Source organism: Zootoca vivipara, chromosome 3, assembly GCF_963506605.1.
Source record: "Zootoca vivipara chromosome 3, rZooViv1.1, whole genome shotgun sequence".
Classification (NCBI taxonomy): domain Eukaryota; kingdom Metazoa; phylum Chordata; class Lepidosauria; order Squamata; family Lacertidae; genus Zootoca; species Zootoca vivipara.
In genome coordinates this window covers 38,097,180-38,123,296 of record NC_083278.1, presented here as the reverse complement: position 1 = coordinate 38,123,296, position 26,117 = coordinate 38,097,180, and the positions used below count along the sequence as shown (strand labels likewise).

The 26,117-nt window shown below is 39.5% G+C and overlaps 1 protein-coding gene across 1 annotated transcript in view; it reads right to left on the bottom strand.

The window, feature by feature from the left end:
• Positions 1–26,117, bottom strand: part of BCKDHB (branched chain keto acid dehydrogenase E1 subunit beta) — a 39,601-nt gene that overhangs the window by 11,125 nt on the left and 2,359 nt on the right. The window contains exons 2-9 of the mRNA XM_035109535.2: positions 24,852–24,929; positions 24,326–24,394; positions 20,948–21,081; positions 19,947–20,102; positions 19,418–19,526; positions 12,196–12,293; positions 10,962–11,072; positions 7,244–7,330 (exon numbers count right to left, since the gene is read on the bottom strand). Coding sequence (XP_034965426.2) covers positions 7,244–7,330; positions 10,962–11,072; positions 12,196–12,293; positions 19,418–19,526; positions 19,947–20,102; positions 20,948–21,081; positions 24,326–24,394; positions 24,852–24,929 — 842 coding nt within the window. The remainder of the gene's footprint in view (positions 1–7,243; positions 7,331–10,961; positions 11,073–12,195; positions 12,294–19,417; positions 19,527–19,946; positions 20,103–20,947; positions 21,082–24,325; positions 24,395–24,851; positions 24,930–26,117) is intronic.

The window sequence follows — 26,117 nt, the reverse complement described above, 5'->3', positions numbered from 1 at the left end:
TGTTACTGGCAGTGCTTGTGTGTCAGTTTAAACCATGGCTAAGTTTAACTCTGGTTTAATGGTGAACACAAAGTGTGCTGGTGCACAGGGCGATAGTTGTGGCCACTTCATTCCTCCCCAATTCCTGAAGCTGCCACACTGTCATAGATTTGGAATTAATGCTAAGCTTGTTTTCCCCAAATAAATCATGAGCTATAGCTGTAAGGTTTGGTCTTTGCTTACCACCCAACAAATCGTGAGCCTAGGTTTGGATATAACACTAAGCCTAGGTCCCAACTGAGCAGTAGGGAAAAACAATGCAACTGTGATTATCACCTTATGCACTGGCATGCTGCATATTCACTGTTAAACTTAAACATTAAGCTTAACTATGGTTAGTGACATGCAAACCAGACCATTGGTTGAGGGTGCTACTATTGTTGTAATGCAGGGGTAGTCAATGTGGTGTTCTTCAACTCTTGTTGGACTACAACTCCTATAAGCCTGAGACAATATGATCAATGGTCAGGGACTATGGGAGCTGCAGTCCAGCAACAACTCTAGAGTGTCATATAGGCTAACCCTACTATAATGTGTTATTACATGGTGCCGCTTTTTAAAAAAATGGAATAGCTCCTATTAATGTCTTAAGTTAACTAAAGCTTCCTAATAATTCAGTGTTATGTTTTGCATACGGTACATTCTATGTTTCCAAGTACTTACACATTGTGTGTGTGTGTGTGTGGATTGCTGGTCTAGATGATTAATTGAAGAGAAAGATACTACTCACATTAATTGAAGAGAAAGATCACTATTCACATTTGGTCATTCCCCCTTGTGAGCAAATGAAATAAATCTTTGTCAATGAAATGCATCTTTTCTGTGAACTGCAAATTACTGAAATTATACCAAGCAACGCTTCCACACTCTAGGATGCCCTTACATAGTTATAAAAATAAAAAGCATTAACTACTTTCATATTGTGCAAGTGTGTGCGTGTTTGAAACATTAAAATCTGGCAACTATTCTGGAATAAAGACTTTTCTGTGAGTCAACCCTTTCTAAAATTAATCCTCCATCAACTTTTATTCTGGTAAGATAAATGCAGTGGTTTATTCTCCACCTCACAAGAAAAGACGGCAGCCTAATTCTATATATATGTTTAATGTCTGGAAGGTATACACTTCAATATAGTATTTTTTGGATCTTTTTGCCCTCTAAAGGAACTCTTTGTGAGGAACAGTGAACAGCATTTGCAAACATTTTGGTAGAATATGTCATCAATGAATTTGCCAAAACTGGGAAAGAAGTCCATGTAGCATTACTATGCAGCATTTATGTGTAGATAAGAATGTCCTACTCAGAAGCTATCTATGAATGGATACTCCACAAAACAACTGGCATATTGTGTAAACTGAGAGGTCTCATTTTTCTTTATAGGGTGAGTATATAGTATAAGACGATACCTTTTTAAACTGGCAGATTTAACAGTAACTCCTACAATTTCATATTTAAAGCCATTTCTGTGGGTTTTTATTTACAATGCCAAACAAAATAAAATGCTTTCAAGGCTTAATTTTTGGAGCTGGGACATGTTGAATGTGCAAGACTTTAGGCATTTCATTGAACATTTTCACAGCTATGTCCTGTCACATTCGATCTGTATTAAATAAAAGTCATACATGCAACCAGTCAGAAGCCAAGTAAGTGATTTTAAAAAAAACACCACTAGAACTGAACTACAGATTATTGATGCAAAGCACTGTACTATATAAAACCTTCTCTAACTAAATAGGACATAAATGTATACTAAAGAATCCACATGTCTCTCTGATGACAAATTATCATTCAGTTTATAAACTTGTTCAAAATGCTGATGTATCAAAACTTTAATATGTCACACCAACAGGTTAAAGAACAGTTTCTACCCATGAGGCTGTTGAAAGGAAAACAGCAACATTACAGCTGACATTGGGGGTTGGTGGTCCTACGACAGCACACAAAGTGTAACAAGGGCTGAGAGATTGGGGGGAGGGGGGCTTGTTTAATCTCACTGTAAACAAGTGGTACAGTGTCAATCAAGTATTTCTATTCTATTTCTATTATAATATATCTTTGGAGATAAAAAGAAAACTATGCCAGTTCATAAAACGTAAGTTGCATAGTCTGATATGATGCTTTTTTCAATGAAGTTCCTTTTATTGGTTAAATTCTAACAAAATATAATATTGGGGGTGAAACTAAGTTTCAGAAAAATTCTACAAAATCTTTCCAAAGGTTCACTTTGTGCATTAGAATCCCTCATTATTTAAGAGTTATCCTGGTCCTTTTCCTATTATGCTTTGAATTAATGGTATTTCAAGCAAGCACGTTATAATTTATCTAGGTTAAATTTATGTTTAGGTCCATATTTCCAACCATATTGGTTTGAATTACAAATATATTTTTGCAGCTGCAACTATATACTAAATAACAAGTATAACCCAAAACACATTTTTAGGAGAGTGAACATTAACAGTAGAACAGAGGCATGTGCTAAACCCACTAAAGGAAAGAAACTCATAAAAACAAAAGTTCCATATTTATTCCAGTTCTGCTTTGGCAGGCATATACTGAGTTATAAATCACAGTCAGTAAATATAAATGTACTACTATGACAATCATTTTGCCTCAAGCAGATAACTACCTACGGCAAACTGAACATCCCAAAATGGAAATATTTTTTCAGTAAAAATGGCCCACATTTCACAAGTTACACTCTATTGATCTATTTAATAGCCAAAAACAATCTGTATCCCAATACTAATGGTGGAAGAGGAGTGGGTGGGTGGTTCACATCATTATGCGGACTTTATGCTAACATGACACACGAAAACCCTCATGTGGCCCCACTAAGACTGTCTTACTCCATGCATAATCAAAACAGAGAAAGTAAATCTTAGGGAAGGTAGCTGTCAGAATTTTATTTTTTTAAATAGATGCATCTTGCCGTGATAACTGTAGTTCGACACAAGGGAATTTTAACAAAATGCTTTTCTTAACAAAACGCCTTTTTGTAGTCATCTGAATCAGAGCCAGTATTATCAATGCTTTCTTTTTATATAGCTCAATTCTTCTTCCTTATCATCATCCCCCAGGCCACCCTTTTCACCTTTCTTCCTTTTCTTTTCCATTTGGCTTCTATTCCATTCCGCAGGCCTCTTTTATTGCTTTACAGTTCATTAATTTTGTCCAACAACTCAAGGACACTATCTAATACTGTGATCTATGGAACTGTGACAATCTTTTAGAAGTTGTGATTATTGCCAGCTGAACTGCAGAAGATTAAAGAGCAAAACAGAAAATTAGCAGTATGGCAAATCCCGAGTATCTGTTTTAGAGAATGAGATTTTAGGAAATTTAATGTGTTTCAAGAGGCTCCAGGTCTGCTGAGTAGCAGAGCTCAATCCATTGGCTCTGCTTGTGGCAGGCCAGCTCCATCAGGCCTCTTTTCCCTCAAGTCTCATCTAGGGGCAGCCATTTCATCAGGCACCTCCAGTCTCTGAAGTATGCTAGGCTTGCCATACACCAGGAAAATTCCTGACATGTCCTGGCCTTTGGGTGTAAAAATGGCATCTGACGGAATTTTGATAAATTGACAAAATGTCAGGGGAAACCCAGGTGTATGGCAATGCGCTGGAAAAAGCAGCAGAAACAGGTCAAAAAGCTTAAAATTACTATTTGGGGGAGAGGTCTCCCCCCAAAAGCCCAACAATTTTGGGGTCTAAACAAAAAGCTCAACAAGTTTTTTGAAATATGGCAACCCAGAAGTATCCAAGAAGCTGGTCAATATACAAACAGCTGTCTAGGAATTGGTGCCTGGGTTTTGTGTTTTATTTTTTTCTTCCCTCCTTGTCCCTTTTCCTTTGTATGTTGTTTGTTTGTTTGATTGATTGATTGAATCTAAGCCTGCAGTTACGGAGGGTCTTGTTCTGATTTCATGTAAGCCACTCTGGAAGCCTTTTTGGTTGAAGAACGGGGTACAAATGCTTTATATAAATAATACTAAATAAAAGGAGCTGGGAACCTCTGATGATTAGGAATAACTATCACCTTATCATGCTAGCATAAAACAGATGTCCAACTCTGACAGGTAGATACCACCAACAACCACTCTTTTAGAAACACTCTAAGGGTGAGAGGTTATCAAACGCTTTCATAATTTGTTAAAAGCAACATCATGACCAGCAAAGTCTTGACATAAAATATTATGCCCAGGCAACATCCTTTTGTGCTATGTGAAGTCTTACTGCTAATACACCAGGAAAGATAACCAGGAAAGCAGAAAGTATGTCTCATTTCTAATTGCATTCCACTAGTTCAGACATTACTTTTCTCCATGTGAGTGTATAAAAGGAAAGACTAGGGCTGTTCACATAGACAAAAAAGACAAAATATGGACTTGCTCTTAGCTTTTGCATTTGAAGCTCAAACAGCTTACAGATGTTTCTGCTGATGCAACCTACTAAATTGTGCAAACTGTTTCCCTGCATCCACTTAGATAAAGCTTTGGATCGGTAAAGCTAACTTTTTTAAAATATTAATTTCTACTTTCGTTGCAACCTGTGTAGTGACAGAAGGCTCATTATATAAAAGCCACACTTTCCAGGCAACACTCACATGAATTGACTCTGGCGGGCAAGAAAAGTAAAAGGTAGGCTCAATAGTTTCACAAATCATACTATTGGTCCCTGCTGGAAATTCCTGGAGCTCAATTCACTACACACAGAACTTATGGCTCTCAAGATTAAAGAGGAGCATCAGTGTGGCAGGTGTAATTCATCTCTGTTCCACTTTCATTTTAACGGAACAAAGTCTATTTAAATAAAATTACATTTATAGTTCCAGGAATAAGTTACCACCAGCAGGCAATCCATACACCATCTTCATTAAACACTAGGATATGCATTAAAAGATTTTAAATCTTCCTTCAAGATTACATCAATGCAAAAGATAAGTTTGATAACTCAGGCTTCAATCTATACCTACTTTTCTAGGAGCAAGCTCTGCTGAAATCAGCATGACTTACTTTAAAGTTAACATGCCCGGGATTGCAATGTGACTCTCTATTTTATTTAAGACCCATGCTGACACCATGCTGGGGTGTGTGTACACTGCCATGATGCAAAATTATGAATAGTACTGATTATTATTTAACTTACATATATTAAAAACAGAGGAAAATTAAAAGGCAGAACTAAAGTATCTAGCCTATTGAGGGAGACATCAGATTAATTAAAAAACAAAGGTCTGGTGCCTAAAAGTAAGGAATGATGCCAGGATTGCCTCCCTGGGGAAAGTGTTTCATAAGCAGGGAGCCACCACTGTAAAGGTATGTGGACACCCTCCGCACCTCCCTCAGTGGGGGCACAGGATGAAGGGCCTTGGATGATGAGCGTTTTGGGTTGGTTCATGCAGGGAAAGACAGTCTTGAGTTATTAGGATCCTGAACAGCATAGGTCAAAACCAGCACTTTGAATTAAGACTGGAAACCAACTGGTGGCCAGTGCAGTAATGCCAGAACTGGGTATATATGCTCAGACCACCTTGCACCAGTCAGCAATGTGGCCACTGAATTCAGGACCAGCTGTAGTTTCTGAACAGTCTTCAAAGGCACCCAGCCACATGTGTTAATGCATTGCAGTAATTTAGCCTAGAGTTACCAGAGTGTAGGCAACAGAAGTTGGGCTGTTCCTGTCCAGATAGGGGTGCAAATTATAAAAGGAAGTCCGTGGAATCGAGGACACTTGAGCCTCAAGCGACAGTAACAGATCCAGAAGTATCCCCCAACCGATGCATGATAACACTCTTATAGTAACCTGCATATTGTTATTCAGTTTCTTCTAGCCACACAGTTAGGATGAATGAGATGGAAATAGAATTTTTCTACTGAAATTGCACTCCCTTTATTTAATTTTTATTACTTCCATGTGTAAAAGTAAAAGCCAACTCCAATCCTGAGATTTTTGGCATTCCTGCTATGCATTTCATCCAGCAAAATATTGATTTGGGGGTGTTGGATTTTTGCTTTCTTTTCATGATACAGATGTGTCAAACACTAAAGAAAAATACCGTACATTCACTGTGAAGTGAGTATGTGTTAGAAATTAATAATAAAGCTGAATCTTTCGTGTGCCTAAAGTAACATTCTCCTACGATATATTTCATAAAGCACACGGCAGAAAATCTGATTTTACATATGGAATTTATGAAAAATGACAATGACAACAAAGGAAGGGGGAGAAAGGCTTTTATATCCAATTATAAAGGTTTTGCCCCCTTTTGCAGTTGCCATTTTTATAAAATGCATATATAAAATTTACTGAAAGGGGGGAGAATGAATAAAGTAAGAGAGAGTAGAAATTCAAGTGCATTAAATCCTGTAACAAATGAAAATGGCTATGTAAACAATGGGTTTCCAGGTTATAAAAAAAATTATGAAACCAATATTTTCAAAACAAGCTTTTTGTCATAAATTGCTCTGTTTAAATAATATACTCTATTTTCAAATATGAACAAAATCAGAATTTCTCAGGATAGGCAAGTTTTATCTTGAGTTTTGAAAATGATAAACATAAGTAACAACAGATAATCACCACTGTAAAATAAAATCAGCTGTGAAAAACATAGTGTGTGACACAGTCTTTCTTCTGCTTTCTGAAATCATTCTAAACTTCCCTGCATACCCATAACAAGTCAAGACTCAAGAAAACCCCATTTTCACATATCAGTACCCATTTCTTTCAAATGTTTGCCGTACTATACATGACGGTTTTAGAGTTTTACAAGTCACCACTTAGTTGTAAGTGTACCTATGTTACTGTTTCCCTACAACCACTACAAAATTAATCCTCAAGCAAAACTCCATAAAAATTTGTCTTTAATAAAGACAAAGGAAAACTAGATGACTCAAGGAGATACATGGGCACTACAGAAGACACAAATGAGGAAGTAAAGCAGAAAACACAAGCCTGAAAGCCAACACAGAAGCATAGTAGTGAGATGCAACCACAACAACGAGACTGAGGGCTTGGAACACTGAGATTTCCCTGTTTGAACAACAATTCTCCCTTCAACCGCAAGGCAGCACTCAACTCCCCAAATGATGGAAAATTAACATGCACAAGAAAACTGTAACTTCTTAATTATATTTTTGAATATGTCATTCTTAACACTATAAATATCCTTCTAGGAAATAATCTTCTGGTGCTTAAAAACAGATTACCTGAACCGTTGAACTAATTTCTGACGCAAAACCTCCTGTAATAGGGGCTTCGTGGCTAATCAGCAACCGTCCAGTCTTTGCCACTGACTGCAAAGATAAAATAATTTAAAACAATGATCTTTCAGATACATAGTATAACTAGAACATGCAATTTCATGCTTTAATAAACATACTTGCAGAAATATTCTTAAAAGCTAAGTTGTTGCTCTAAAATATCCAAAGTTTATCCAGCAACAGTTAAAATTCTATAAGAAATGCAACAACAGTAATTGCTACAAGAATTTAATGCAATACAGAGTGGAAAACCCTGCAGATTCATCCGTGCGATGGATCAGTCTTAATTTTATATTAACACCAGTAAATCAATGAACAAGTTAAAAGTTCCAAATTACTTTTTTAAAAGACTGCAGTTATCATAGTTACGCGTGTACAACATTTTACTAGTTCAGAAGCAAATGATCTCTTTGCAGCCAAGAACTGACATTCTCATTGCCTTTTTCGTTCATGATTAAGGAACATGACAGCAGCAGGTATAGGGCTGGGATTTCCTCAGAAAGCCACAAAAGTTTTCACAGAAACCCCACAGATTTTGCTGGGTTTATCAAACTACCATAAAAGCTGTATCTATTAACTGCATGCTGTGTTCCAGCTCAGTGATAGAAGGATAGAATTGTCGAGTTGGAAGGGACCCTGAGGTTCATCTTTTGGTGCAGGAATCTCAACAAAAGCATCCATGACAGATGGCCATCCAACCTCTGCTTAAAAACCTCCAATGAAGGAGAGTCCACAACCTCCCAAGGGAGACCATTTCAATGTCAAACATTGGCTTTTACTGTCATTAGACAAAAAGACAGTCAGGAAAACCAAAGGTTCCTGGATTCCTTTCCATTTGCTAAAGCTACAGAGGAAGCTACAACATAAATCTACCCTATATCAAAGATTAGTTAGGGAGGAGGGGATGTATACATAAACCGAAAGGATTGTCTCCAAATACAAAACATTGACGTGATATGGTTAGTTTAAATGCAAGCCAGAATTCTTTAGACGCTGAATACAAGAGGATAAGGCTTAACAGTCCTACATTCAAACCCAAGTGATTTCTAGAGAATTGTTTGGCTCTGTGAGGGCCACCCGGCAAGACAATATGCCCTACATTAACAGTACAATACGATGAATTCAGTGGGGCTTACTGCCTGGAAACTTGGTATAGATTGCAGCATTATATCTAATGTGAGACATACACGTTAATTCTGCTGTGCACACATGGCAGAAATCTACTGCTTTCTGCCACTTTCCATCACATATATCAGCCTTCCATCATCCCCGATCATTGGCTATGTTACCTACATTGATGGGAGTTGTAGTCCAATCCAGTCGAATTAACTTTATTGTACTAGCCATTGGCCATGACAAATCTGAATCAAAAACATATACAAGCAAAAGAGGTATCACACCACAAATAAATGTCTCTATTTAGATCTCTGCGTCTCCCTTACAGTTCACTGCTATATTGTCCAGGGTCTTCATTCTGATCTTTTTGGCTGCCAAAGCAAACAGGGCGACTTTTTGAGTCACTGAAGTGTTTACATTGCTAAGAAGCCATAGGATATTCTCTGCCGGGAAAAGACATTTTTCCTGTACGGGTGGTAAGGTGATAAATTGCCTCCTCAGTCCAATGTATAGTGGGCAATATAGAAAATATTGCAAGACGTCTTCCACCAGAGATTGCCCACATATATAGAGTCTGTCTTTGGACAGTAGCCTGTTATATCATCCTTCTAGGACAGCCGAGTGCATAGCTTGAAAACGTAGCTTAGTAAAAGCGAATCTAAGTGAGGTTGGCCATAGATTTGACAGGTAATTGGCTCTAAAATGGACCATTTTTAGAAGACGGAACCAAGGAGAACATTTAGAGGATTTGATCACTTGCAGAGCACATAGTGATTCTGTCCAGTGGCACCAATCCCTTAATTGGTGTTTGTCTGTGGATATAATCTCCTCTAGTTTATGGGAATAATAAGAGTTCAAATAACGTTGGGTGTTAGATTTCCACCACTGGCTGTTCTCCAATTCCGCACAGCACAGGGCTGTCAAGAGCTTGCAAGGCATGGAGGACAGTCTTTTCAAGTACGGTAATTAAATCTGGTGCAATCAGCTCTTGCAGTTAACATTGGAGTTGTGGTCCAAAATATCTGAAGAGAACCTGATTAGCAAAGGTTGACATTTTATTTTAAAACTGCGTTCTTTGTGCTCCATTTTCATTGCTTTGTAGTCCTTCTTGTATGCTGCTGCAGGATATCACGCCTTTTTTTGCTAGAACATTCAAAAGTCCAAACTTCACTAAGTTCTCTCTTCAAATTTCCCAGAATGTCATTAGGAATCTTGAGTTTAATTGTGGTGCCATTAAAACAAATGGTCCTGGTTTAACGTGTTACAGGAACCCAAGAACATTTAAAAAAAGAGAAATCTACCAATGTGGAAAGAAGAAGCTTAAAAAGGGGGAAATAACAAAAAAATGCATGAAAAACCATCTGAATTAGCAAATTTAATGATGAGAATTTAATTATTTACTGACAACTAGGGCACATGCAGCTGCTATTGTCAACATTCCTCACTTGAGAAATGTGTAATATGTATGCGGTACAAAAGTATTTTAAAAAGAAAAAGAAAAAGAAAAACACCACATGTTTAATTACTCTTTAGAAGTGCATAGCAGCAGCTGGAGAAGGGTCTGGCAATTAGTAGCCGAAATACACAGTCTTGGGCAAAGCAGACAGAAAAGCTGGAAGTGAAGGAGACAAAGCTATACTTCTCTGCTTCTATGCCGCACCAATGCAAAGCTCCCAACACTGTATTTCTTTGTTGTATTTTGAAATAATTTTTATTAAATATTTTCTTTTTATGCGTTCTCAAGCATTTGGAGAGGCAACACATACATTTCAAAGTAAAATATAATCAATAAATGAAATCACTCATCATAGGAATGAGGGAGAGGGTGTCCCACATTTGACAAGGTCACACTCGTTCTCCAAATGTTCAGAGATTCAGAAGAAGAAATGAATGACAAGATAAGGATGCATTTTAAAACTAAGCCCATCACCTACCTTTACCTGGTTTAGCAGGCCAATCAAAGTTTTTCCCCAGGCTGTGCACGCACTGTCGCATGCTGCCACTTCTAGGAAGCACAAGTGCAGGGTGGGGACCAAAGGTGGACAAACTACCCCAGGAGGAGCATGACGTCCCCCACCAGAGGCAGTACCCCTCCCCCAACACGCCCCATTATTAGCCATTTATTCTAAAAGTTCTAAAAAAAGAAGAAAAACTCTTTTGAAAGTTCTAAAGAAAAAAGACACATATTTTTAAGAAAATAGATTATAGATTTCCTCTTCAAGTCAGTACTGTGAATACAGGTGTCACTTCCCTGATTTTAACCATCATGTTTTCCAGGTAGCCTTCTGACTACCAATCTCTACCTAAGCTAATGTACCACAATATTTTACACAATCTCATATGACTGAACAGTATAGATTAGACTTCCACATTATTTTGGATCAAGCTAAAATTCTGTCTTCATAGTATAGCCGTCAGTAAAACAGTGCCAAAACTCAGTTTTAACTTGAACGAATAGAGGCCTCTAGTGGTGGTCATTCCACAAAGACCTATGATATGAGAAAATAATTGAAAAGTTTGAATGCACTAATGTGCCATATGTACCTACCTTGCATATAGTCTCTGCATCCCAAGGCAGAATAGTCTTCAGATCAATTACTTCACAGGACACACCAAGCTTTTCTTGAGCCATAACTGCTACCTCTTTAATAACATGAACCTAAACATTGGGTGAAAACATGCAATAGTATATTAGATATGCAGGCTACTGAAATTTCATTTCAGCAACACTTAGAGAGTGCTTCTGAATATTTCACAACATACATACTGCACTTAACACGACAGCCTCAATCAGAAATATATTTTTTTCAAAAATAAACACAGAATTGATGCTATATGTGTTTAATTTAAAGGTTTCCACAATGCACCGAAGTATTTAAGTTTACTTGTTAGATAAAGACTGTGGATTGGAGTCATACTTAGCTGCCCACTGAAATCCATGGGACTTAAGTAATGACTAATTTTTTGCATGCTTCCATTGGAACCTCCACACAGAGTAATCCAAACCCACCTTATTCTGGGAAAAAGGAGGAGATGGATTAGGTGGAGGCATTGCACCACCCAGCTCTCCTGGCTCAACCTGCCAGTCACTGAACACATGGCCAGGAGCCAACAAAAAAGCCTAAAACAGGGGATTCCAGGCTGGTCCCACAGCCATCACACAACAGCATTGGGCCCAATCATCCTGTCTTCCTTTTCCCCACTCCCGATTTCTGCTGTCCCTCAAATGAGCAGCAGGGCTGCGGATGTGGCAGGGGCTCCACCAAGCCCCACTGGCAAGGGGTGGGAGTTAGGAATGTGCTATTAAGTCTTGGTGACATGTACTTTATTTTTCACCACTCTGTGTTTGTGCAATTCCCAACACCTCTGTTTAAAACAGTGGTACCCAGAGTAGGGTTGGCAGACTCAATAGTGGACAGGACTTCTGTGCCTTTAATTGCCCTGCTCTCTTTTGAGTCTGGAAACCTTAAAGAGAAACCAGCAGACCCTTTGGTTAATTTCCAAGCAAAGGGTCTGCTGGTTTCTCTTTAAGGTTTCCAGACTCAAAAGAGAGCGGGGCAATTAAAGGCACAGAAGTCCTGTCCACTATTGAGTCTGGCAACCCTAACCCAGAGTAGTGCCCTCCAGGCATTCTAGATTACTGTGATCCCTCGCCTGCATGGCCAATGGCCAGGATCATATGAGTTGTAGTCCACTTCAGCTGGAGGGCATTTCAAAGAACATTTTTTCAGGAAATAATATAGCATAATTTCTCTTTAAAAATCCATCAGAGTCTTACTTGCCTGAGTACCCCAGGCCACCAGTGTAACATCACTTCCATTCTGAAGCACTTCTGCTTGAGAGAGTGGAATGTAGTATGGCTCCACAGGGACTTGCTCCACTGAATAAATGCAAAGCAATGTAGGTTAGATTCTCCAACTGCTAAACAGTTACATACTAATGATTAAAAATTTGCATTGTGTTTTGTGCTAGTTGAACATACCTTGGGAGTACGAAAGAAAACTGTTTGCCCATAGTCAAGATCCAATGACTTGAGTTACATAACCACTTTGAGGTTTTATTAGAATCAAGCAATATATAAATCTTTTGAAATTAATTAATTAATAGCAGGTGCATATGACAAAGCACCCAAGAATGTAAACTGAACAGGTGAGGCTGAAGCTGCAAGAAGTTCCAGGAGATATGGGCTGCACGGTGGCAAGGCATCCCCAATAGCAAACAGAGGTCTCTGCTCCCCTGATACATGGTATATTAAAAGTTTAGAAAACAAGACTTAACAAAACTCATCAAGTAATGAGCCACTGGGATAATGCTGCTATATGACTCTACCAAAAAACATGAATTGCTCAACAACAAAATTTACAGCACACTTTCCAGTAGCCATTCTTTTAACAATTTGAAACAATTATCAGAAGCAAAAACAACACATTGTGGTATGTTTTCATTTGTAGTTTCTTTACAGGTTAACTCCACAAAAGCAACACTGTAATTTCTAAGGAACAGCTATGGATTGGGAATTGCACTGGAAGATACAGGCTTGGATCCAAATGGCGATTTCTCCCAATGCCCTCTTCCCCATCTACAGCCTCCTGCCAAATCACATCCATTCCTGAGGGGCCCCCAGTCTTCAGCAGCGGCTTTCTATTGCTGCAAAGAATCACATTTTCATTGAAATATTGTCACGGTCCGGTCGGCGGGTGTCAGGACCAGAGGCAAGATGGTGGTGTAGAAGCAGGAACATGTGCAGGGCTGAGGGTCCAGCAGCAGGCAATCACAGGGTCAGGGAGCAAGGCAGAAGCGAAGACGAAGGTCTGGGAGTCAAGGAGCAAGGCGTTGACAAGGCGAAGGTCCAAGGAGCAAGGAGCAAGGCGAAGGCTCAAGGAACAAGAAGCAAGGCGAAGGCTCAAGGAACAAGAAGCAAGGCGAAGGTCCAAGGGTCAAGAAGCAAGGCGTCGGCAAGGCAAGGGTCCACGGAGCAAGGATCAAGAAGCCAGATGCAACCAGGCAGGGATAGCGTTGCTGTGGCCAAGAGCTGAAGGGAAATGCTGAGCTTTTATCCCTCCCAGCTCCTGCCACCAGGTGCAGTGAGGTATCAAGTGGCCTCACCTGAGTGACCACTCCTTGCCTCTCCAGCACAAGCTGAGGTCTTCACCTGTGTGGCCACGCCTTGCTTCTCCAGCACAAGCTGAGGCAGGCCCCAGTCCTGCAAAGCACTACAGGCCCCAGAGCCTGACTCCTGCCCATACTCCTGACAAATATGTTGCGTCATTCTCAGCCAAACCTTCTGCTAAAATAAAATAAGCTACTTTCTCTAGCTTTAAATGATTCACATTTACCTCATTAGCTTAACTCAATACAGTGAAAGACCAAAGAAATCAAGAGAGAGCCTAAATATATCAGTGCTCATATGTGAATGGTGGTAATTTTAGATGTAAATGCTCTTTCACACTGTTTTCCCACTAACAATGACATCTGCTCTTAGTTATATAATACTGGTGAAGTAATTATTCCAGCCTGGGCATTTTCAATTATAGTTTCCAGGTTTTCGTCACTCTAGCAACCCACAGAATAACACACAGCTATATAGTAAATTATTCTGAAAATAATTGTCAATCTCTCCTTGTATGCTTCTATTAAAGCTGCAGAAGTATTTTTCCCTTTGGACAATAAGGCCCTTTTACACACTGCTTCTTCAAAACCTCATATTTGGCAGCAACTCTGAAATGCTATAGTCCTGCAACCACAAGTTATCACCTGCTCTAAATTGGCTTTACCAGCTTCTTTTCCTTGAAGGGATAAGTACACTGATTAAATCATAAATTCTGTTACCATCATGTAGGCTCTACCTTCATGGGATTGCAGAAAATTGCAGAATGACCACAGAATTCAGTTTCCTAAGTATCTGTACTTTCATTTAAGAAGCAAATTTCTATGACTGCAGAGATAAGTTAATAAGTTTGTAGATAGTTGCCACATTCAGACATCACGTGAACAAGCCACAGCAAGTCCCAGGTCTGCGTATGTCCCCTTCCCCATGACCACAAGTTGTTGTTGTGATGTCAAGATCTACAAAGAAGTTCAATACAACATAATCTATGCTTACTTCCTGAAACGGCCAATTTGAGGGTGGGGAGCAGAATGGTACAAATATGAAAGGAGAATGGGAGAAGGAATTAGTAAGAAAAGTAAGAAGCACTCAGGGTAAAAGTGGGGAAATTGTTTATTTGCTTGCTTGCTTATTTATTTATAATATTTATTGTCTTCATCATTTTGGATCAGCATTTTGGATCAGCATATTCTGCCTAAAAAGGGTGGGCTGAGTCACAATTCCTCCAAAGCAACTATTCATTACTTAGCTTGATGAAAGCTGGCCTGTGGTGCTCATTGTCATAAGGAAAATATTGTGGTACAGGATATAATAGTTTTCAAATATGGGTTGGACAGAAACTTATAGAAAATGATATCAGTAATTTCTGGTTTATGCAACTCTCTGCCTCCATCTGCCCCTATTTTGTGACTTGTGGGCCTCAGTTACTTTCAGCCATCTCTAGGGGGCCCTGAGCTAGAAATTTTGAGAACCTCTGGTCTTAGGTAAGCTAGGTTGAGAGTGTATGATTCACCAAAAGCCATCCAATTTATTTCATGTAGCTATAATTGTTGGAACCCAAGTCTCCCACTGCAAAGGCCAAAATTTGCATAAGGACAATCCTGTGACTTTTTAAATAGATATTGTAACATGGAAACCAATTTCAGCTGGAAATTAGAACTTTATTAACAATAAAAATCAATGGAACCAGTTATCTAGCATTACCAAAATGCTTGGCTCAGCTGGAACTTTGCACATGCCCTGGAATGATGTGATTATGTTGGCTTTACTCTAATAAAAAAAACAACCTACTGTGGTTTAAACCAAATCTTCTCCCACGGAAATAACTGTGCAGTACCTGTGCAAGGAATGGCTTCTTTTAATAGACCACAAGCCTCATTAGCCCTCAGAACCTTTGCCATATCTAATGCAAGCATAAGCTCTTATTTGGCTCTGAGGGCATCCTCTGGCAAACATCTTCCATCAGTAAGTCTAAATTTGCATTTCCTGGGAAACATTGCCCCCTTTCCCCACAAGTGACAGATTAGTCGCCTGGCTATACGTCATGATTGGTCAGAAACCCCTTACGAACATCCTGCAGCTATGGAGTGAGTAACTTGTGTTGATATATCAGAAATGACAAGTTAATTAGCATTTAATGTCCCTTTCAACCCAGCACTGTTAAGTTAATCGCCCTTTGCACAGAACTAATGGTGGCTTCCGGTTGCAGAATGCTCTCCTCGGTGATGTGTGCCTATCTCCCTCATTATTAACATTCAAGAGGAAGTTCAAAATGTTCCTGTTCACTCAAGCATTTTATAACTAAAATATGTTGTCCACATCAAACTTGTAATTATTAGCTGTGAGGATACGAGACTGCTTTTTTTTTTTTTTTTTTTTAAAAGGGTTTTCAGGTGCTTTAGATTATGTTTTTATTTTATTTTTAATGGTATTGTTTTGCAGCTTTGTTCTTTACTGCCCTGAGCTCCTTTTTATTATTGTTAATTGTTATTAGCATGATTATTTCTCACCTGCAAAGCTTCCTCCAACTCTAACATTCTATGAATATTCATAAATCCAAAGTCATGCATTTGGCAGAGCAAGTGTTTAATTGGATTTACAATTAATTGCAATAGAAAAACATGTCTTTGTGACAGGGCATTTTCAACACTGATTAAAAACAAGCTAGTTTTTCCCATCTTACCTGCCATGTCACTATAACAACCACTGATGCAAATCATTTCTGCACCACTCATGTCGTATATGATAGAATTAAATGAAACTGAAAAGGTCATAAATCATAAGACTACTCTCTCCACAAGATACCGTACTTAAACCTGATAATGCCAAGGTGACTCATTGTTTCCTATGAATTACAACTATGTGCTCTTGATTCACTAGCAAATATAGTTTAAAAATAAACAAACCAAACACCTCAATGTAAAATTTATGTTTTGTTTAAAACAATTCTTATATTTTGAATAAAGTCTTAAAGCAGGTTTTAAAATGTTGCTATTATCAAAATAACTGACTTCTATATTCACCATAGTACTTTGTATTGCTTCCTTCTGCATCAATATCTTTACAAGACAATGCACATTGACAAGTATTGCTAAAAATTAAAAAACTAAAAACCTTGTTCAAAGGTACAAAAGTGTATTTTTTCACCAATATAATAAATTATGCACCTAATAAAAAGACAAACAGCTTATTTCCTTCTCTCTATTATTTTTGACACATCAATATTTTCAACAAGAAATACTATTTTACCCTTTCATCATGAAAGCATGAAAAGTTCAGCAACTCTTTTGTATATTACCGTATTTACTCAAATCTAATGCTCACCTATTTTTGGCCAAATTACAGTGTGAAAATTAAGGTGTGCATTAGATTAGATGGCACATTTGGGGGTTTCAAAGTTCTGAAAATTAAGGTGCACATTAGATTTGATGGAGCATTAGACTAGAGTAAAAACAATCATTAAAAAAATCCAATGCTAGCAGGAAGACTAAGGTGTATGTATGCAGGGCAAGAAGCTGGATCCCACCTAAATAGTCTGCCTTGAAAATAGCCCCAAACCTCCATTTCTAGCCTAACTGAAAATTGAGAGCTTCCCCCCACATGATGCATATACAGTGATACCTCAGATTAAGTACAGTACTTAATTGGTTCTGGAAGTCCGTACTTAACCTGAAGCGAACTTTCCCATTGAAAGTAATGGAAAGTGGATTAATCCGTTCCAGACGGGTCCGCGGAGTACTTAAACTGAAAGTACTGAACCTGAAGCGTACTTAACCTGAGGTATGACTGTATTAAACCCCAAGTTCTTTCTTGACTGCTTGTAATAAATGAATTGTTCCTCTCCTAAATAAGAGAACATTTATTCAGCACTCAAACAAACACTTTAACAGATACAGGCCCAGTGGGCGTTCACATATATACTAAGCCATGGTTTAGAGCTATAAGGATGAGCCATGGCAAGTTGCAGCTCATGCTCACTGTTCACCTCACTTTTTCCAAGACAGCTGTGATAAAGAAATTGAATGTTTCCATTAAATGCAGTTATATCTGAACAAGAAATCTAATCTTAATTATGATTAGTGAAAATAAGCCTATTTCATAAAGTTTGAAACAAGCTTGTTTTCAGCTCCTCAACTACTATGGCCAACTTAAACCTCTTTAAACAGATCCCCTGGGCCATTATTATAGCAAAATACCCTTAATAGTGAAATAGTACTACTGCATTCTTCAATCATTAATAAAAGGCTGCCTTCCAGCCGGTCAGGCAACCTTTAGCCTATTAATAAGATAAGGGAGGCAAATCCATAGTTGTCAGGCAAGAAATCTTTCTTTCAAGGATCTTAAACCAGTGTTTCCCAACAGGTGGTCCGCGGACCCCCAGGGGTCCGCGAGCTATGCCAGAGGGGTCCGCACCGCTGCCCAGCGCTGCCTGGGGCTGCTTCCCGCGTCCGCAGGGAGGGCGTAGTTCAGCACGGCTACTGATTGGCTGCAGGAAGCGCCAATCAGAAGGGGCAGCCAATCAGAAGGGCAGGAAAGAAGTTTCCGCCCAGGCGAGGGAGGGGAAGGCTGGCCGGCAGGAAAAGCGAACCGGAGCGTGGGAGTGTGCGGAGGAATACAGCGCCGCGCCCCGCCGCGCCCGAGAGGACATTTCCTGGCGCGCGCCTCCGTCCTGGCTCCCTTGGGGATGATGGGGACGAGGGAGCGCCCTTCCCCGCCAGGGCCTTCGGGAGCTGCGTGCCGGTTCGGCTGCTTTTGGTCCTCGCAGAGGCTGCAATGCACGGCCTGGTGCGCGCGGCGGCGGCGGCTCCGCGGCCTCCCTCCCACCTGCCAGCTGCGTGCCTCAGCTCCCGCCAGTAGCAGACAGAGCGCAAAGCTCTTCCCGGCCCCGCATCACTCTCCTCTTCCCTGGTAGCTCCCGACCCTCTGCAGGAGACTCTCCCGAAGGGGCAGGAGGAGCAAAAGGGAGCCCAGCGCCCCACTTTCCTGGGAATGGAAGAAGATGAGTTCGCCTTCAAAGTGAGCACTTCTTCCATCTTCCATAGCTGCTCCTGAGCCATACAGAAAAAGTTTGAACGCCAAGAAGGTTTAAAAAATGTATTCTGTGTTTTTACTTGTAACCAGGCAGTTTATATTTTCTTCTGTGGCTGTTCTCCTATGACAGGGTGTTTTTATGTTAATTTGCACATGCATTTCCACCAACTATGAAAACTATTTACTGTATGATATCATAAATACTAATGTCGATCTGATTCTCAGGGAGCTGTACCACTACAGGAGAGCTATGAGCTGCCTTGCTGAAATCTAAGTAAAAAAATTCCTTCCAGCAGCTCATACCAAAATAAAAAACTTAGTTGGTCTTTAAGGTGCTGCTGGAAGGAATTTTTTTTATTTTGTTTCGACTACGTCAGACCAACACGGCTACCTACCTGAAATCTAAGGTTTGTAGGTGCACAAAAATATTTTGAAAACAGCTGCCTTGGGGTTAGAATCATAGAGTTGGAAGAGACCACAAGGGTCATCTAGTCCAACCCCCTGCAGTGCAGGAACCATCTCTAAACAAATTAATGGGGGTCCTTGTCACAATAGCAGCTCGATGTGGGGTCCTTGAGAAAATTTTGTTGGGAACCCCTGTCTTAAACATTAGCAAACTATCTATGCACCACCACCATCAGGACTCAACACAGTGGGACATTATTATTAGTATTTTTATATGAATAAACACACAGGAGTATGCCTTAAATAATCTATTTCTTCATATCCAAGCAAAGGTTAGATAACTAAATAAGGACATGAGAAATTTAAGCTGGCTGCTCAAATATATCATGCTTCCTTATATGCCTATACAGAACATCATCTTCATTCACTTATTTTTATATGCTGTGCATAAAAGCCTTTACCTGCTGCTCTGTACAGTATTTTAGGTTCAAAGAATATACAAGGGTTTTTATCTTCTATGCATGATAGCAACAGTCCTTTGGCTTCTACAGGACCTCTTGGAACAACAACCTGGAAAAAAGATAAAATAAGAAAATCTACAAAACAAAATACTTCGCTTATTAAGAAGCTAATTACAGAAGCAACGTAGCATACCTATCACCTTCTTATACTAATATTACTATTCAAAGTTTAAAAACTATCATTATTCAATTATCAAAACTAGCTCAGAAATACCTGAAAGAGCCTACAGCTCTCTATTGTGACCACTGCATCCAATGCATTTTTTTTCCTGAATGTATGAGCACATTAAACATGTTAACAGAAAAGGGAATCTGCAGATCTACAGAGTCCATCTACAAACATCACCAGATTCATTCACAAGGTAACATGGCAATTGCTTAAGTCACAGAGAGCCTCCCATGAGGAATAGCTACTGTAATGGTAAATCCACACCAATTATAATAAAATCCATTTATCCAATTACAATACCTTTAGTCCTGGACAATGAGCAAAAAAGGCTTCAGGGCTTTGAGAGTGATATAATGCACCATGACCCACACAACCCCAAGGGGCTCTTATAGTGAGGCTTCCACAATCAAAGAGATTTCCAGAGCGATACCGATACTTTGCCGCCTCATTAACAATCTGAGGGGAAGATACATTTATTTAATTAATCTTGAATGTACTCAGGCACACACATACTATGAATTTTGATCGTTCATGTTCCACTGCACAATATTAAGCAGGAACAGACACCCCAAATCTTAAAACCAAATACTAATACATTTTCACATCATTTTCTTTGCTTTAGAACACACTTCCTTGAGCCAGCTACAGATGTAACAGATTTCTAGTATCTGATTCCTACAAATTACCCTTATGTGTTGCTCTTTATTATTTCTGTAACAAAGTACATTTTATCAAGTATGCAGCAGCTGAAGTCAAAGCAAAATACAGTACAAATGTTCAGGTTTTTATCTTAGCTCCAATACTTTTTCACTGAGAGGTGCCTCATATGACAAGCAGCAGCGAGAAGTACCACCAAAATTGCATTCATAACTCTACTTTCCACCACTTTTTGAAATGTCTGCAAGGGGACTCATACATTTCCCCTCTAAGGAGGGGAAAGGTACTATCTGCCTACAGGAGACTTGTAAATTTTCTCCTCCTCCTCCTCCTCCTCCTCCTCCTCCTCCTCCTCCTCCTCCTCCTCCTCCTCCTCCTCCTTTTCTTTCATGTTAGAAGGATGAAGAATAAGTACAGACACCACTGCATTCACACATACAATTTTGGTGTTTCATGTAACATCAGCATTGGCCAATTTTGGTGCTTCATGTAACATCAGCATCCCCACCTAGTGCACTCATATTGACATTCTGCTTCAGCTTCCCCCGTGTCCAATCCCATTTCTGTTCAGCTTTTCATTACTTTAAGGAAAAATAACAATAAACTGTTTTTCTTCTTTTCAGCACCTTAGATTATGCACCAACCTGATCAAAGGCAGGGTAGATGTAGTCAGCAAACTGAATTTCTGCAATGGCCGTAGCACCAGTTACTGCAACTCCAATGCCAAATCCTACAATTCCTTGTTCACATAAAGGAGTATTGAACACTCTGTCTTTACCTACAAAAATAAGAGAGTTTATCTTAATAAACCTTTTAAAATAAGCATATAGGGGAGATGCGCAGATGCAAAAGATACTTCTCAGAGTACAAGCTACTTAGTGGAATTCAGGAGCCTACAAAGCGACAAGAACTTTTTTTACCAATAGATTCTAAGTCAGAAGTAGTGATGGCAGAGAACAATGATGGGAAAGTCTGAAGCCACAGAGCTTTTCTCCAGTTACTTTTGTTTGTTTTGAAATATGTTCAATATTTGATTTGGTGTGGTTTCTTATCAAACCCAAGCTAAATTTACTCATCTGTAAACATTTAATGTATCATGTGGACACCTAAAAACATACTGTAGTTTGATATACTTATGAAATGTTACCATATGAATACTTTAGCTTTATGCAAGCATAGTTACAAATATACCTGGTGTTAAAAAGGGGCCATTGTTACAATATATAGTACTAACATGCAGACAAAGAAACTTGCGTGTTTAAAGAAAAGGGTAAGGAAAGTAACACCTACACTAGTAACTGTTTATTAATGTTGCAGTTGCAATATATTTGTGATCAGAGCAACCCTAACCACTAATCCACGTTGCTGGCAGAGGTTAGGACTGGGAGAGGTTCCACTGGGCTCTACCCGTGTGGAAGGAGTTGTGCCGTCCCAGAAGCCCCTGCCAAAAGTGCAGTGGAATGCACACTATTGGCCATGTTCTCACTAGCAGCAACCAGAGTAAGTTTCCCAAACAGGGCATTTCACTGGTAGATCTAAAGCCAGTTTAAAACCGAAGTGTATAGATCTACATTCCCCCACACACCACAGCATACAAAACCACCACAAGCCAGACGTCATTAATAACAAATCTTAACCTACTTGCTTCATTTGCAAAATGTTATACGGTAGTAGTACTTGATATATCAACATGTAAAATGTTGTTTCTTGCAACTCCAATCTTTCCCCTTGTTGGGCAAATTGAATTGCTGAGCTCTAGCAGCGTATACCACAGACCCAAAATAAAACCATCTCGTGTCAGAAGCACAATCTAGCACAAATGAATGCACTGTTCCAACAAAGCTTGACATTCAATAAAAAATTGCTATGTTTTAAAATGCTAAATATGGGATTCCTTGGTGCAGCATATTAATAGTTCTGCGCATCCTGCATAACTGTCAAAGAGCCTAAAAAATCATTCAATTTTAGTAACCTTCTAAACCAAGGTGAACTAGGCTATAATTCTATACAGTAGCCACTTTCCTAGAAGTAAATCCCTCTTACCTCCACCAGGCTAACTTCTGAATAGACATTATAGGACTGTGCTGTTAGCTCATATTTAAACTTTGGAAATAGCTGCCTGCATTGGCTTCTCTGATCACCTTTGTTGTTGTTGTTGTTTAGTCGTTTAGTCGTGTCCGACTCTTCGTGACCCCATGGACCATAGCACGCCAGGCACTCCTGTCTTCCACTGCCTCCCGCAGTTTGGTCAAACTCATGTTCGTAGCTTCGAGAACACTGTCCAACCATCTCGCCCTCTGTCGTCCCCTTCTCCTTGTGCCCTCCATCTTTCCCAACATCAAGGTCTTTTCCAAGGATTCTTCTCTTCTCATGAGGTGGCCAAAGTATTGGAGCCTCAGCTTCACGATCTGTCCTTCCAGGGAGCACTCAGGGCTGATTTCCTTAAGAATGGATAGGTTTGATCTTCTAGCAGTCCATGGGACTCTCAAGAGTCTCCTCCAGCACCATAATTCAAAAGCATCAATTCTTCGGCGATCAGCCTTCTTTATGGTCCAGCTCTCACTTCCATACATCACTACTGGGAAAACCATAGCTTTAACTATACGGACCTTTGTCGGCAAAGTGATGTCTCTGCTTTTTAAGATGCTGTCTAGGTTTGTCATTGCTTTTCTCCCAAGAAGCAGGCGTCTTTTAATTTCGTGACTGCTGTCACCATCTGCAGTGATCAAGGAGCCCAAGAAAGTAAAATCTCTCACTGCCTCCATTTCTTCCCCTTCTATTTGCCAGGAGGTGATGGGACCAGTGGCCATGATCTTGGTTTTTTTGATGTTGAGCTTCAGACCATATTTTGCGCTCTCCTCTTTCACCCTCATTAAAAGGTTCTTTAATTCCTCCTCGCTTTCTGCCATCAAGGTTGTGTCATCTGCATATCTGAGGTTGTTGATATTTCTTCCGGCAATCTTAATTCCGGCTTGGGATTCATCTAGTCCAGCCTTTCGCATGATGAATTCTGCATATAAGTTAAATAAGCAGGGAGACAATATACAACCTTGTCGTACTCCTTTCCCAATTTTGAACCAATCAGTTGTTCCATATCCAGTTCTAACTGTAGCTTCTTGTCCCACATAGAGATTTCTCAGGAGACAGATGAGGTGATCAGGCACTCCCATTTCTTTAAGAACTTGCCATAGTTTGCTGTGGTCGACACAGTCGAAGGCTTTTGCATAGTCAATGAAGCAGAAGTAGACGTTTTTCTGGAACTCTCTAGCTTTCTCCATAATCCAGCGCATGTTTGCTATTTGGTCTCTGGTTCCTCTGCCCTTCCGAAATCCAGCTTGCACTTCTGGGAGTTCTCGGTCCACATACTGCCTAAGCCTGCCTTGTAGAATTTTAAGCATAACCTTGCTAGCGTGTGAAATGAGCGCAATTGTGCGGTAGTTGGAGAATTCTTTGGCACTGCCCTTCTTTGGAATTGGGATGTAGACTGATCTTCTCCAATCCTCTGGCCATTGCTGAGTCTTCCAAACTTGCTGGCATATTGGGTGTAGCACCTTAACAGCATCATCTTTTAAAATTTTAAATAGTTCAGCTGGAATATCATCACTTCCACTGGCCTTGTTATTAGCAGTGCTTTCTAAGGCCCATTTGACTTCACTCTCCAAGATGTCTGGCTCAAGGTCAGCAACCACACTACCTGGGGTGTACGAGACCTCCATATCTTTCTGGTATAATTCCTCTGTGTATTCCTGCCACCTCTTCTTGATGTCTTCTGCTTCTGTTAGGTCCTTACCACTTTTGTCCTTGATTATGGTAATCTTTGTACGAAATGTTCCTTTCATATCTCCTGATCACCTTTACAAGAAGGAAATAACAATTTTTCAAGTGGCATCAAACACATAACCCCTCTCTCCTTCTCTCTCTCTCTCTCTCTCTCTCTATATATATATATATATAATATAGTTGATATAAACAGGAAAAGAAACAACAATCCGGCAAATGAATCATGTAAGTTGTAAACTCACCATATTTGTCTCTCAAGCCAAGAGTGCACCTAAAGACTCCCCCAAAGGATACATCTTCACCAAATATTACTGCAAGTGTACAATAAGGAATTAAGTAAATAATTGCTCAAGAATACAAAATGATTGTTAGCTAATAATGATTAGCAATTAAAAGGAATCTCAAGTTCAACCTGACCCTTTCCATACTTTGCATTATATTATTCAATAGAATCAAAACTGGCTGCAAAGTAGCAGGATGTATAGCTACCACCAAATCCACAGGCCTATTGCTTACTTTGTGAGGTTACGGCTGGTCCTGTCAAACTTATTGCCATATTGTGGTTCTGAATAGTTTCTAACAGATCAAAGTCACTGCTTATTTTTTTAAGAATTCTACTATGTTCTTGTGCTACAGAAATCTCAAATTAATTCGTATTTACACACAAGTTTTACATTAATTCAGCTTTAGTTTAAGAGTGTGCATTCAATAAAAAGGTCTGCTGACAAAAGAACCTCCATAGACATAATTTAAGATATAAAAATATACCTGCTGTTGGATCTTTGGACAAGGCATTATCCAAGGCACTTGTAATAGACTGGAAAAGGTTCATTTTCTGTGTCTGGCCTGTGCAAAGAGACCAATAAGTTAAACAAGACAACGGTTAAATACCAAATACTTGAAATATTGGGTTCCAATCCACAGAGACGGCATGATATATTTCCAATCTACAAGATTTGCCGTGACCCCAGTGCCTTCAGCTATTCACAGTTCATTTCACTACCTATAACTTCATAAAGGGTCCATGCAATAAGGGTTAAGATTCCTTGTTAGCTATCACTTTCTGTGCTATTTACTGTTGTTGAGCGCTTCATAAGGTCAAATGAAACACATCAAGTATGAAATGCTCACCAGTCCTCAATAGTTAATTGTCTTTCTTGTACATTAAATAGCTTCTGCTACAGTAGGCATCCAAAAGCTGAATAATGGAATTTTAAGACACATTCACCATGAATAATCTTCGGGGGGCTCAGTTTTGTTCAATGCCTTTGCCTAGATACTAAGGTTGCAATCCTAACCCCACTTACATTGGAGTAAGCTACAATTAATTAAATAGGATTACCTCTGAGTAAACATGGATAGGATTGTTTTTTAATCAATTTACTTTTCAGTAACAGCTTAAGATGGGGAATGGGGGATGACTGAATAATACATAGCGCTAGTTTCCCTCTGCAGTACTGTAATATTTGGATGTTGTTGGTTTGAACTGGTTTTGCAATGTTTCAACTGAAATTTTATCTAATTATTTTAATTGTAAAATAAAAAAATTCCTTCAGTAGCACCTTAAAGACCAACTAAGTTTTTATTTTGGTATGAGCTTTCGTGTGCATGCACACTTCTTCAGATACAGTGAAATAGAAGTCCCCAGGCACTTATGTAGAGAAGGGGTGGGGAGGGGTGGGGAGGGGGAGGGGAGGGGAGGGGGGATCACTCAGAAGGGTGGTGGAAGTGGGTGATTGACTGACTGATAGCTGTTGATGACCGAAAACGACTGCAAATGGTTTTGCATGAAAAAGCAAGGGTTGAGATGGCTGAAGATCGCTTATCATGTATAATGAGATAAGAATCCGATATCTCTGTTCAAACCAGGTCCCTCCATGGTTTTGAGCTTGGTGATAAGTTGTAATTCAGCAACTTCTCTTTCCAGTCTATTTCTGAAATTCTTTTGTAGTAAGACAGCTACTTTGAGATCTTGTATAGAATGTCCTGGGAGATTGAAGTGTTCTCCTACTGGTTTTTCTGTATTTTAATTGT